The sequence below is a fragment of the Henckelia pumila genome, chromosome 3, assembly GCF_033568475.1.
Source record: "Henckelia pumila isolate YLH828 chromosome 3, ASM3356847v2, whole genome shotgun sequence".
Lineage (NCBI taxonomy): Eukaryota > Viridiplantae > Streptophyta > Magnoliopsida > Lamiales > Gesneriaceae > Henckelia > Henckelia pumila.
In genome coordinates this window covers 142,636,995-142,650,928 of record NC_133122.1, presented here as the reverse complement: position 1 = coordinate 142,650,928, position 13,934 = coordinate 142,636,995, and the positions used below count along the sequence as shown (strand labels likewise).

The following is a 13,934-nucleotide window of genomic DNA, read 5'->3' as shown; positions in this document are numbered from 1 at the left end:
ATAAAAGAAACAAATCCGTCGTCGACGCCGTGTTCGGACTATCGATCTCCGTCTTTGTTCATCACGTAAGCCCAAAATTTCTTCTCAGAAAAATCTCACGATCAACTCTGATGTACTGTGTAAAATATGTGTGGCGGCTCTCTTTCCTTCTCAATCTGATAAAAATTCCTTTTTATTTTTTCACCCAAAAGCCCAAGAATATATGAAAGTTTCCTTTCCGATAAAAATTCCAAAACACTGAATCTTGCGACGCGCGGGCGCTTCAGACTCCTAGGCGGGCGCGCATAGGCTTCTGGAATCAATTATTCATGCCTTCAGAAACTTGAGCGATAGCTCTTCTTTAAGCGCCAACAACAAGCGCTAATCTCTAGCCCATTAAGAAAGCCCATCACTGTTCATTCCTTTCTTCTCTCTACGTTTCTTTTCTTCTTTTCTTTCTTGTATTCTTTTCTTTTCTTTATTTTCTTCTTCATTTTCTTCTTTTCTCCAAATAAATTCAATAATTATTCTTTTCTCCACAAAATTTTATAAATCACTGTAAACACAAAAACACTAAAATACCCACATAAATCTGCTCGAAACAAATATTTAACAATTAAAATCATATATAAATTAAGTGTATAAAATACACTTATCAAATACCCCCAAACTTAGACTTTTGCTAGTCCCGAGCAAAACAATTCAAAACAAATAACTTCAAAAACTATTACTACCCAACAACCAACAAGAATAGCCAAGAAATATTATGGAGCAATGGCATCATCAACGATTTCAAAAATTCAAATCCAATCTCATCCAACCTACTAATATTTGAAAATTTCAGTCATAATAAAATAACCGCATAAACTCACAATCTCCGTAACTCACGTTCAAAACACCCTTATCCAAATTCAATTCACACATTCATAGATCATGAGGACTTTTCAAGGTAGCATAGGATCAAATATATGATATTTATCAAAAACACTCACATATAGATAAATGCAAAGAATAAGCGTGTGTGCGTGTTTAGATAAAAATTCATAATCATTAAAAGTATCAATCAACAGTCCATAGGCTAAATTCTCGCAACTCTTCTCCACTAGTATATTGGGCAACTGAGACTCGGTCACTAGGACTTAATTAGATTGTAATGTAAGGCCTGGCTCATGGCTACAAACGAAGGATTGGAATTCAAATAAAGGAGTAATTTATAATTATGCTCTAACTTCAACTCCTTTCATTCACAATTTCACACTTATTTCACTTCACTCAATATTTTCAACTTTATTCATTCTTCTTTTTCACAACTTTTTTCATAACTTTTCAACCACATTTTTTTTTCTACTACCAATTTTCATTTTTTTCTTTTCAATTCACCACCACACCATTCCATTTTCACAAATAAAACTAGGAGCATATAACATTTTAGCATTTAAATTACTCCCTTAAAGGTAGGACATAGTGTTTAGGCTATTCAGGTAGTCAATGTAGGACCTTGAAATAATGAAGAATGGGGGTTTAATCACACGTTTACACACATGTCATTCGATTTTCAATAAAGCTCAAACAGGGTACTAGGGATAAAATAAATTAATAGGTAGCTTGAAAGGCTCAAACGAATTCAGAAAAATCGCCTAAATCATTCCTAATCTCAGTTTTGCCCGTATTTCGCCTCGAAGAGTGTCCGAATTAGTTCTAGACAAGTCTCAATCCACAATTAAATCATACAAATTCAATCAGTGCAGAAAAAATAATCATCAGCAGTAAACGATGATTTTCAACAAATTTCAGATTTTTGTACCTCGATGTACTCATATAAGTGTAGGCTCAAATAGGCGACTAAGATAAGATTATTTCAATGAAAATCAGGCCCAAAATCTCAAACAATGCCTCAATCATATCTATGTTTGTATGTCTCAAAAATCAGATTCAAGTATTAATCACAGAGTATATAAGAAATTTTTCATTCACTTGGTTCCATTTTTTCTCAAAAATATTTTTTAGATAGGTAGACAATCATGGATTTCAGTTATAGCACAAAAAATATTTTTCATCAGCCATGCATCCAATATTTCTCAACTTCTTTTCAATTCAACTCAACTAACAAACTAAACTCAACAAAAAAAATTTTATCTATAAAGCACACATAATTAAACTAAACAACAAACTTTCAACCTAATCACTAAATCAAAAACTAATTCACCCCCCCAAACTTAATGTAATTATTGTCCCTAATGATTAAAAACAATAAAATGAACAAGGGAAACATACGTTCAACACCGAGCATCAGTACCCGGTATTATCAAAATTTCCAATAAAATAACTTGCAGCCGCAAAACCAAGGTGGAGAAGGTAGAGATACACGACTTAACATCCACTTGAACCTGAAAAGAGTACATGCACTCGATTAAAACACAAAAATGAAACCCAAAGCATGCAATACAATATATCTCGCTTAATGTATGTGAAATTAAGGAAGAGTGCGAGGCACGGCGAGCATGATCCTGATGGCGCACTGAAATGTTGTCATTGATGAAGAAGTTGGCGCATGGTTTAGCAGCTGGAGGTTGCTACGCATGGTAAACTGCTTGGTTAGGAATCATGTAAGGAGTGTGCGCCCTTGGGATGCTGCGTTATTTTTGTGTGAGCAGGTGAGCTGCGCTGATGATGATGGTTAGCACATGGAATGGCAGATGGTGCTGCGTGAAGTTGATGGAGAAGCTGCACTGTTAGGAAGCTGGTGTGGCGCACAATTGCTCTAGGTAGCAGCGCAAATGGAGGGAGCGATTGCGCTTAAACAAGAACAGATGAGGATGGCTGGTTGCGCGATTGCGCCATGTCTAGCGCAAATGAGGAGGACTAGAGCGCGATAGCGCAAGATGGAGGGGTGATTAGCGCTGGATGATGCGCTGATGGTGGAGCTGGTAGCGCGATTGCATTTGATTAAGTGCTAATGGAATTGGTTGTTGGCGCTTGAGATTGATGCGCGATAGCGCTATATGAAGCGCAGATGGGTTGTGCGATTGCGCTTTAAGATGCACCAAATAGCTAGTACCAATGCGTAGAGGAAGAGCGTGCGCGGGATAGGTGACGAGCGGGCGCGCACAAGCCTCGGGTGTTAGATATATGAAAGTTTTCTTTCCAATAAAAATTCCAAAACACTGAATCTTGCGACGCGCGGGCGCTTCAGACTCCTAGGCGGGCGCGCATAGGCTTCTGAAATCAATTATTCACGCCTTCAGAAACTTGAGCGATAGCTCTTCTTTAAGCGCCAACAACAAGCACTAATCTCTAGCCCATTAAGAAAGCTCATCACTGTTCATTCCTTTCTTCTCTCTACGTTTCTTTTCTTCTTTTCTTTCTTGTATTCTTTTCTTTATTTTCTTCTTCATTTTCTTCTTTTCTCCAAATAAATTCAATAATTATTCTTTTCTCCACAAAATTCCATAATTCACTGTAAACACAAAAACACTAAAATACCCACATAAATCTACTCAAAACAAATATTTAACAATTAAAATCATATATAAATTAAGTGTATAAAATACACTTATCATATACCGATGTTAAAAGAAAATATATATAATCATTTGAGTAGACAAATAAGAGTAATAACGCATGGAAAAAATATCATACCATTTGTAATCTCACTTAATGGAGATTTTGACGTTGTCAATACCATCTTAAATTAACCACGTAAAGTACAATGTTCGGATACTCTGACTCTCGAATCCAAATTTTCTGTTTCAATATTTAAGTAAAATTTTGAAAATAAAATTACCAAAATACAAATGAAAAAAAATTATAATAACAATTAAAAATATAAATGTTTAAATGTAAGGTAAAATAATAAATAAACTATATTAAAAATGGATTTACTTAAATAAATTGGCTGAAGAAATTTTATTTTTATTATAACTTCAATAAAAATAAAATGTGTACAATCTTGAGTCCATATATCTAACTAATATTTTCTAAAATAAATATTTTTCATTCCCTGGAAACGAACAAATATTTTTTTGTAACTAAAGAACTAAATTAACACTAACTGATCAAATTAAGAAATAGTAGATATGCGTCTAAAAAATACTAAACATCAAATTAGCTAAAGTAATAAATATCGTTTGACTCATTGTTGAGAGGATGAAAAATACATTTTCTTACAATAATAATACTAAAATTTTGGACAACTTAAATTAATCACTGACATTCAATCATATTTTTTGTTGTATTATGAATTAAATAGTTTTCACTTTTTTATTTATGTTGGATAAAAACATTTTTATTAAATGTTAATGCTTCTTATTGATTATTAATTTGCATCCTGTTATGTATGTTACATCTTGATTTATCAACAATTTGAAATATTGCTTTTAATTATAAACGATTTTAGATAATTATTTTATAGTTGTTCTCCTAGAAGGATTCAATATATGCATATGTTGAAAATGATTTAAAGTGATTAATATTGTTATAACTTAGATTAATTAATATAATCATCTGCACAAGTATAATATTAATTCAACAATCTTTTTTTTGTTTGTAGGTTATCAATTTAGTAGGAACAACTACTTATATCTTCTCAAGAAAGTTAAATCTATGGTAGATAATGCATTTTTATTAGAAATTTATTGACAATCATCTACATATCATTTTAAGTTGATGTTTATCCATCTATATATCAATTTCAGATGCATATAAGCAGAAGGAGTTCAATAACATAATAACAAGTTAAAAATTATGCGTAAGGATAGTTTTCTCATCTTGTATTTCAAACATTAAATATACGGTATGAATAAATCAAAAATTCAATCCCAAAAAATAAATTAAAAGTATAAGTAATTACCTTTTGATTGATTGTTAGTTTTTCATCTCTTGTTGCATATCACTATAGATTTTGTCACTTGCTCCATAGCAGTCTTTCATATGTTTAAATGTTCTTCGCTATATCATTGTGGGAGCATTATAGGCGATCTTGATTTTTTTTGATTACGTGATAATTGCTTATGAAAATATGTGAGTTTGAATTTGAGCTTGGGTTTTGAATTTCTCGAAATTGTGATCGGATGGTAAATTTTTTAATATGAGAGGAGTGATTTAATTATATATGGTCTATATTTGAGAAACATGATTTACGGGATTGACTCATAATTAATTAATTAATTATATAAATGATCAAAATATATCTCCCAATAAAACGAGAGAATAATTTTCCATCTTCAAATACAAGACGAGCCACGAAAGCTAAACCAAAATAAAATCCAACCAGATTCTATAGTGTATACAAATTAAAGTCTTTCCATCCACATGATCTCTACTTCATTTCATTTCTTGAAATGGAAGAAATTTATAAAGATCTTCGTCAGATATATATTGCATCCATTCTTGTATCAAATCATCTTCAATATTCAGTCTTGCTAGGCAACATATATAGATCTCCACGTACCAAATCTCTACACGATGATCCAAAATACATTAATCAACCCCAAAATCCCTACAGATATAGCAGATATCCTCTCCCGCACTCTCTCCCCGCCGCCGTACGCAGCGCCAAACGTCGCTCCTTGTACGGCGTTTTCCGCCGACAAAATCTCCACCGGAAACTCGCACGTCCCGTTGGACGGATTCTCCGACACCACCTTCCCCAACCCGCCCATGTCGCATTTTTCATTCATGGCCTCCGACGCCTGCCCCTTGGTCTGGAAGTACCTGTTGAATGCGTAAGAAACCTTCTGCTTATAAGTCAGATGGGAGCACGATCCCCCGTCGTCCAAACTCGAGCAATCCGAATCACCGCACGCCATCGCTCTCATCTGCTCCACTTTCCCGGGATCATCCATGTTTCCAGTGAACACGCACCACCTGTTAGGCATGAACGTCACGCCTTTACCCGTGGTGGGATACACGTTATCCCTTCCGTTCCCGGAGAAGTCGATGGCGTATTTGGCCTCGCCGTTGAATTTATAGATCCCCCAGTGACGCTGGAACGCCCCAATTTGGATGGTGATCCGGTTTTCATCCGACAGGTTGTTCAAGAACACGTCGATCTTCCGGTTGGGTCTCATGGGCGTGCCTCTCCCGCTGGCGATGTAAGGGAGAAATGATCTGTAAAAACGTTCCGCGTTGGTGGCGTTGGCTCCCGGGAAACTATCCGTAGGCCATCCGATGGAAGAGATGACGATCTTTACTTCGGTGGCGTTGGCTTTAACCAAACACCAGTGGCAAGCGTCGTGTAATAACTCGAAGACGTTGGTGTAGTTGGCGTTGTTAATGTCTTGTACGGTGAAAGTGGATCTGTTGTCCATGAATGCGAAATCGAAATCCAAGCTGTTGTTGTAGACGTAGTGGATGGGGAACAATGTCAAGAAGAAAGGGGATTGGTTTTGTTTGAGGAGTGTCACGTATTCCACCATCTTCTCTTTGATATCGTCCCGGAAATCGGCTTCCGATGGCTTCATAGTGTTGGTGAGACGGATGATATCTACGTATTGTGGGATGGTGACTTTGATATTCGATCCGTTACGACGTCGGTCGAGCTGCCTCTGAATGATCCCAGCTACTTGCACTGCATCGTATAAAATCTTGCCGGCTTGGAATGCTGGAGAAAAGGGATTGGTTCGACCAACGGTCACATACCTGCAACACCAAAATTAAACATGCCTGCATGCATGCACATTTTTCTTTAAAATAAAAAAAAGGGTTAATGTTGATATATAATAAGACATGCATGCATGCATACCGAAATTCCAATACTTGTTCATATTTGATAATCTTGTCGTTAACCCACTCGCTTACTTTGGTCTCGTTTACATAATCCTCCATGACGTTGTTAGAGAGACCGACGCTAACTTTGATTCCACTGCGATAGAAAGCCTCCAAAACATTCTCAGATTGCTGAAATATCCTAACTTCTTGGATACCGTTCTGTAACAGCAAATCAACCACCATGGAAGGGATCAGTCTTTGGGAGCTCAATCTTCCCCAGTTTACGCCTATGAATGCGTCTGCGGGTGAAAAATTGTATAAAATCACACACAGCCCCAATATTAATGTAAAAATCGAGCAGCTCCAATATGGCTTAATCTTCATAATTATATTGTATATATATGTTTCTAGTTTCAATATGTGGGATTTGGAAGGGGTTCGAGAAAATTAATGAGAAATGCATGCATGCATGCATGGCGATGCATGGGTTATATATATATACGCAGATATAGCAGGAGATTAATGGTGTTTTGACAAGTAAAGAGACGATTTACCAGAGGTTTTTAAGGATATGCCAGAGGATCTTGTACAACATGTTCAGGTTGATTTTTCGATGATGGAGAATATACCGTATACGTACGTACGTACGTTTTAACATTTTCTATAAATAGTCGTGTTAATATTTTTATTATTAAGTATACTCTCGTTACATATATAAAAAAAATATGATGGCAAAACCCAACAAAAAAAAACTTGTATATATAAGTTAATATTCAAATTCAGATTAATTATATTTTTAAATGAAATTTTGAAACGAAATGATAGGTAGGAAAAATTAAAAATTAAAAATTATCCTAGGGACGTAGGGAAGGAAGACTAAAGACTAAGTTTTTAGGGTTCTGTTGTTTTAGTCCTTATTTATTTAAAGGGAAGGAATTAATTAATTAATTATGTTGATAATAAATTAATTTAATTTATTTTAGATATTTTATAATTAATAATTAAATTACAATTCATTGGTACGAACGTGTTTGGTGAGATGAATTATTAAAGTCGATGCAAATGAAGTAAGAAACGTGACAAAATATAATTGGTTGTGGCACAGAAGATGTTATAGGCTTTTGTAACAGACTAATTTCTCTCCCAAAATAGAATCCAAGCAGATTCTGTAGTGTATACAAATTAAAGCCTTTCCATCCACATCTCTACTTCATTTCATTTCTTGAAATGGAAGAAATTAAAGATCTTCATCAGATATTGCATATATCAATTCTTCAATATTCAGGCAATATGGATCTCCACGTACGAAATCTCTACACGATGATCCAAAATAAATTAATCAACACCAAAATCCATACAGATATTGCAGATATCCTCTCCCGCACTCTCTCCCCGCCGCCGTACGCTGCGCCGAACGTCGCACCTTGTACGGCGTTTTCCGCCGACAAAATCTCCACCGGAAACTCGCACGTCCCGTTGGACGGATTCTCCGACACTACCTTCCCCAACCCGCCCATGTCGCATTTTTCATTCATGGCCTCCGACGCCTGCCCCTTGGTCTGGAAGTACCTGTTGAAGGCGTAAGAAACCTTCTGCTTATAAGTCAGATGGGAGCACGATCCCCCGTCGTCCAAACTCGAGCAATCCGAATCGCCGCACGCCATCGCTCTCATCTGCTCCACTTTCCCGGGATCATCCATGTTTCCAGTGAACACGCACCACCTGTTAGGCATGAACGTCACGCCTTTACCCGTGGTGGGATACACGTTATCCCTTCCGTTCCCGGAGAAGTCGATGGCGTATTTTGCCTCGCCGTTGAATTTATAGATCCCCCAGTGACGCTGGAACGCCCCGATTTGGATGTTGATCCGGTTTTCATCCGACAGGTTGTTCAAGAACACGTCGATCTTTCGGTTGGGTCTCATGGGCGTGCCTCTTCCGCTGGCGATGTAAGGGAGAAAGGATCTGTAAAAACGTTCCGCATTGGGGGTTGGCTCCCGGGAAACTATCCGTAGGCCATCCGATGGAAGAGATGACGATCTTCACTTCGCTGGCGTTGGCTTTAACCAAACACCAGTGGCACGCGTCGTGTAGTAACTCGAACACGTTGGTGTAGTTGGCGTTGTTGATGTCTTGTACGGTGAAAGTGGATCTGTTGTCCATGAATGCGAAGTCGAGATCCAAGCTGTTGTTGTAGACGTAGTGGATGGGGAACAATGTCAAGAAGAAAGGGGCTTGGTTTTGTTTGAGGAGTGTAACGTATTCCACCATCATCTCTTTGATATCGTCCCGGAAATCGGCTTCCGATGGCTTCATAGTGTTGGTGAGATGGATGACATCTACGTATTGTGGGATGGTGACTTTGATGTTCGATCTGTTACGTAGGTCGAGTTGTCTCTGCATGTTCCCTGCTACTTGCACTGCGTTGTAGAAAATCTTGCCGGCTTGGAATGCCGGAGAAAAGGGATTGGTTCCAACGGTCACATACCTGCAGGAAAATTAAACAACACATGCAAATTTTACTTTAAAAAAAATTAAAAAGGTTTTATATTTATATATATGAGTTTCGATCACCATGGGCAACTACATGAGCAAAAACTGACGTGTCACCTTGTACATTTAATGAGTGATTTTTACGTCAACTATTGCTCACGTAGTTGCTCATATATGGTGGTTGTCCATGTGATCAAACTTTATATATATATGTATATATGTTGTTGATGATAAGACATGCATGCATGCATACAGCATACCGAAATTCCAAGACTTGTTCATATTTGATAATCTTATCCTTTATCCACTCGCTTACTTTGGTCTCGTTTACGTAATCCTCCATGACGTTGTTAGAGAGACCGACGCTAACTTTGATTCCACTGCGATAGAAAGCCTCCAAAACATTCTCCGATTGCTGAAATATTCTCACGTCTTGGATACCGTTCTGTAGAAGCAAATCAACCACCATGGAAGGGATTAGTCTTTGGGAGCTCAATCTTCCCCAGTTTACGCCTATGAATGCGTCTGCGGGTGAACAAATGTATAAAATCACACACAGCCCCAATATTGTAAAGATCCAGCAGCTCCAATATGGCTTCTTCATAATTATATTGTATATATATATATATATATATATATATATATATGTTTCTAGTTTTAATATGTGGGATTTTGAAGGGGTTCAAGAAAATTAATGAGAAATGCATGCATGCATGGCGATGCATGGGTTATATATACGCAGATATAGCAGGAGATTAATGGTGTTTTGACAAGTAAAGAGACGATTTACCAGAGGTTTTTAAGGATATGCCAGAGGATCTTGTACTACATGTTCAGGTTGATTTTTCGAGGATGGAGAATATACCGTATACGTATGTACGTACGTTTTAACACTTTCTATAAATAGATATGATAATATTTTTATTATTAAGTAGTATACTCTCGTTACATATAAAAAAAAAAAATATGATGACAAAACCCAACAAAAAAAAAACTTGTATATATAAGTTAATATTCAAATTCAGATTAATTGTATTTTTAAATGCAATTTTGAAACGAAATGATAGGTAGGAAAAATTAAAAATTATACGAATATATATAGTTGGAGGAAGAAAAACATGGGCATGAAAAGAGAGAGTGGGTTTTGTTGGGATTTTAATTTTAAAATGCATGTGTTGTTGATATTACGTCCATTCCTTCCCTGTATTTTTTTAATAAATAAAATGAAAGGGTAATTAAGTCCACTAAATTACTAATTAAAATGACCAAATTAAACAATTTTAATTCTAAGGAATTTATGTATTATTAAATATTAAAGATACTCTCATTTCGCCGTTAACGAGATGTTAGTTTTAGCGTAGAGAAAATATATTTGATCATGGTCCAGTAATTTGTATATATATATATATATATATGTTTTTTGTAATCATATAATTGGTCATTTCATGCCTTATTATACAAATCAACATGCATATATTTTCCCACAATTTTAGTCATTTTTCACCAAACTGACGTCGTGACATCAAATACATGAGGAATATCCATCACTATGTTAGTATTGTCGGTGACAAGACAATGTATTTTTTTAAGTAAGAAGACAAAGTATTTATTATAATGGAAAACTGTGTGTGTGTGTGTTTTTTTGGTCATATAATTTTGTCGATTTGTGATTTGATATTCTATTTTCATACTTTAATTTGAATAAAAATAATAATTTTTAATGAGTCGGATTGAGCAGTAGATCATTATCACAAAATTGACATGTGCATCGGTTTTTCATATATAAAAGTTTTTGTGAAAAAATATCAATAATGCAAAATAATGAGGGTATAATTATAATTTTAAATAAAATATCATCAAATCAATTAAAAGTTAATCAGCATAATGACTCCAAATTTATATATATATATATATATTTGATGGCCATACCTCTTTATGTTTTTTTTTAAATTTTATCTTTTATTTTAAATTAGGTTTTAAATTGGGTTTTTTCGTTAAACAAATTTGGTTTTTTTTTGGTAAAAACATTGGTTTTAAATTTTGGTTTGTTGAATTCATTAATTACAATAAATCACTAAAAATAATAATTAGTTTCGGTATATTAAAAATTTTGTATGTATAATTAGCATCGATTGTACCAAAATTTAGATGAAAATAATAACTCTTAATATATCAAAAAAATTTATATGTATAATTTGCATACTTAATTATTATACTAAAATTCTGGAAGCATATACAATTATATATTGAAAAACAAAGTTGTATTTTTTTTATAAATTATAAATATATTGTTTAAAAATATTATATATTATTTATTTATATATATTTTTTGATATTTCATTATGTACCAAAATTTTTAAATTTGATACGTACAGTTATCATATCGAAATTGTTAACTGATAAAAATATTATTATTAATATAATAATATTTACTTTTAAAATTTTTGATTGAACTTTATAATTGTATATATGATTTCATATAACATAAATTTAATAATAACTAATATGTTCATTATTTTAAAAGTTATATTTTAATTAAATAATTTTTAAATTTAATTTTTAAGTTAAAATAATAATTAATTCCGTTATATACCGAATTTTTCGATACGATAATGATATGGAATTTGAAAATTTTAGCATATATCAAAATACAGAAACACTATATATAAACAAAAAATATATATAATATTTTTAAATAATAAATTTTATAAATTAAAAAATATTTAAGTTTTTTCAATTTAAATGATATGCACCGATATCGTATCGAAATTTCTGTATAATCGATATGCTAATTATATGCGTGCTAAAATTTCGATATATCAAGACTAATTATTATTTATATTCATTTTATTGGAATTAATTAATTCAAGAAATGTTTGGAACACATGTTTTTAAAAGCCAAATTAAAATAAAAACAAATTTCTTTTTTTAGGAAAAAAAGAAAAGAAAAAGGGAAGAGTGGCCATCAAACGCAGCACGGGGTGCGGTATCCTCTGCACAGCATAGGATCCTCACCCGATAAAAACATATACATTGCATGTATAATATGATACATTAAATAAAATATAATCATTTTTCTTTTTTGAAAGAGTTAAATTAACGAATAAAATTATACACATTATAATCAAATATGTGAGAAGTAATTTTGGAATTGAAAAAAAACTTTACCAAAAGTTAGCTAAATATATATCAACGTGACAACGTCCTTCCCTTAATAATAGTATAATTAAATAGTAAGATATGTGATAATTAAATTTTGTTTGTGGGGAAAACTGGAAATTATTTTTATTTAAGATAAACAGGCCGGTTATGATATAAAAGTAATTAATAAGACGTTGGTCTAGAAAAAAATTGTAATAAGACGTAAAACCAAAACGTTGTCAACTTGTCATGATTTCGTATTCATTGGACTCCCATAATGTCGTTTGCAGGGGCGTATTGAGAAAAAAATTATTTAGTGGGCAAAATTTTATTCGCAATTAATCTAATAGTCAAAGCTGGCTAAATAATATAATAATGATTAAATACAAAATTGTACATATCAAACCTATAATATCTAATATTATCATGTAAACTTATTGTTTTCCAAAAATAAACTCATTGTCTTATAAATTAAAAGTCACAAAAATTTTCGTAAGATGGTTGGTAAATTTTGTAAGACAGATATTCTATTTGGCCCGACACATGAAAAATATTATTTTTTATATCAAAAATATTATTTTTCATTTTAAATAAGGGCAGGTCGATCCGTCACACGGATTTATATCCGTGAGACCGTCTCACAAGATATTCAATTAAAGTATTAATCATATCCGAAAAAAATGTATTACTAATTTTATAACTTAATTTATAAATAATGAAATGAATACATATTTTTTAAATAATGATATTTCGAAAGTGAAAATTTTATCAATTTATTCAGGAAAATAGACTTGAAAATTGAACTAATCAATTTATTGAAAACAAAGACACATTCGATTTTGGATTCTTTTAAGATTTCCACCTAAATTTTATATTAGATAAATATTGGCATGCATCTCCAGATTTTTTTACAATAAAAAATCCATGATAATATGTAAAGAATAATAACAAAAATGACTAGAGCATTAACATATTAAGTAATTGGTGAAGACGTAGAATAAAGACTATGATCATACAATTCTTACTGCCACAAAATTTGAAGTATATGCTATATGTATAAACAAAATATGGGCAAGAGTCTGCCGGGCAAGAGTGGGATAGGAGGTCCGCCTCTGGTCGTTTGATATTCATCAACTAGAATTTTCGAAGGAAACCTTTTAAAAAAATATAATATTATAGTAAGCCTCATATACACATGCATTCGATCATGATTTACAACACTTATAATTAGAGCTGGGATACCGAACTAAAATACCGAGTTTTCGGGATACCGTACCGAAATTTTTTCGATATATAAACATTTTTTTAGAATATCGAATTTTTTTTGGATATTTGTACAGTATCAATATGGATTTTTTTCATACCAAAATTTTGAAATTTCGATATTGGTGTCGGTATTAATTTTTTTCATACCAATATTTTGAATACGGTATATCAAAAATACACCCCTACTTATAATATATTAACATTAAAACTCTAGTCTCACGAATCAATTTTATAAAATGAGGTCTACCCAAACCAACCTATAAAACAAATCAAAAATATTGTTTTCTTTGTTAATATGAGTCGAATCGATTTTATATATATATGAATTAGTTGGTTACCCGTATCAC

At 33.2% G+C, this 13,934-nt stretch overlaps 1 protein-coding gene and 1 pseudogene across 1 annotated transcript; both read right to left on the bottom strand.

Moving 5' to 3' along the window:
• Nucleotides 1–5,435: 5,435 nt before the first annotated feature.
• Nucleotides 5,436–7,071, bottom strand: LOC140889655 (glucan endo-1,3-beta-glucosidase 8-like). The gene is made up of 2 exons (XM_073297375.1): nt 6,722–7,071; nt 5,436–6,618 (listed from the first exon to the last, which is right to left on the bottom strand). Exons 1-2 carry the CDS (start codon nt 7,069–7,071, stop codon nt 5,436–5,438), a joined length of 1,533 nt encoding a protein of 510 aa, XP_073153476.1.
• Nucleotides 7,072–8,000: 929 nt separating this feature from the next.
• Nucleotides 8,001–9,784, bottom strand: LOC140889654 (glucan endo-1,3-beta-glucosidase 6-like; annotated as a pseudogene).
• Between the last annotated feature and the right edge of the window lie 4,150 nt (nt 9,785–13,934).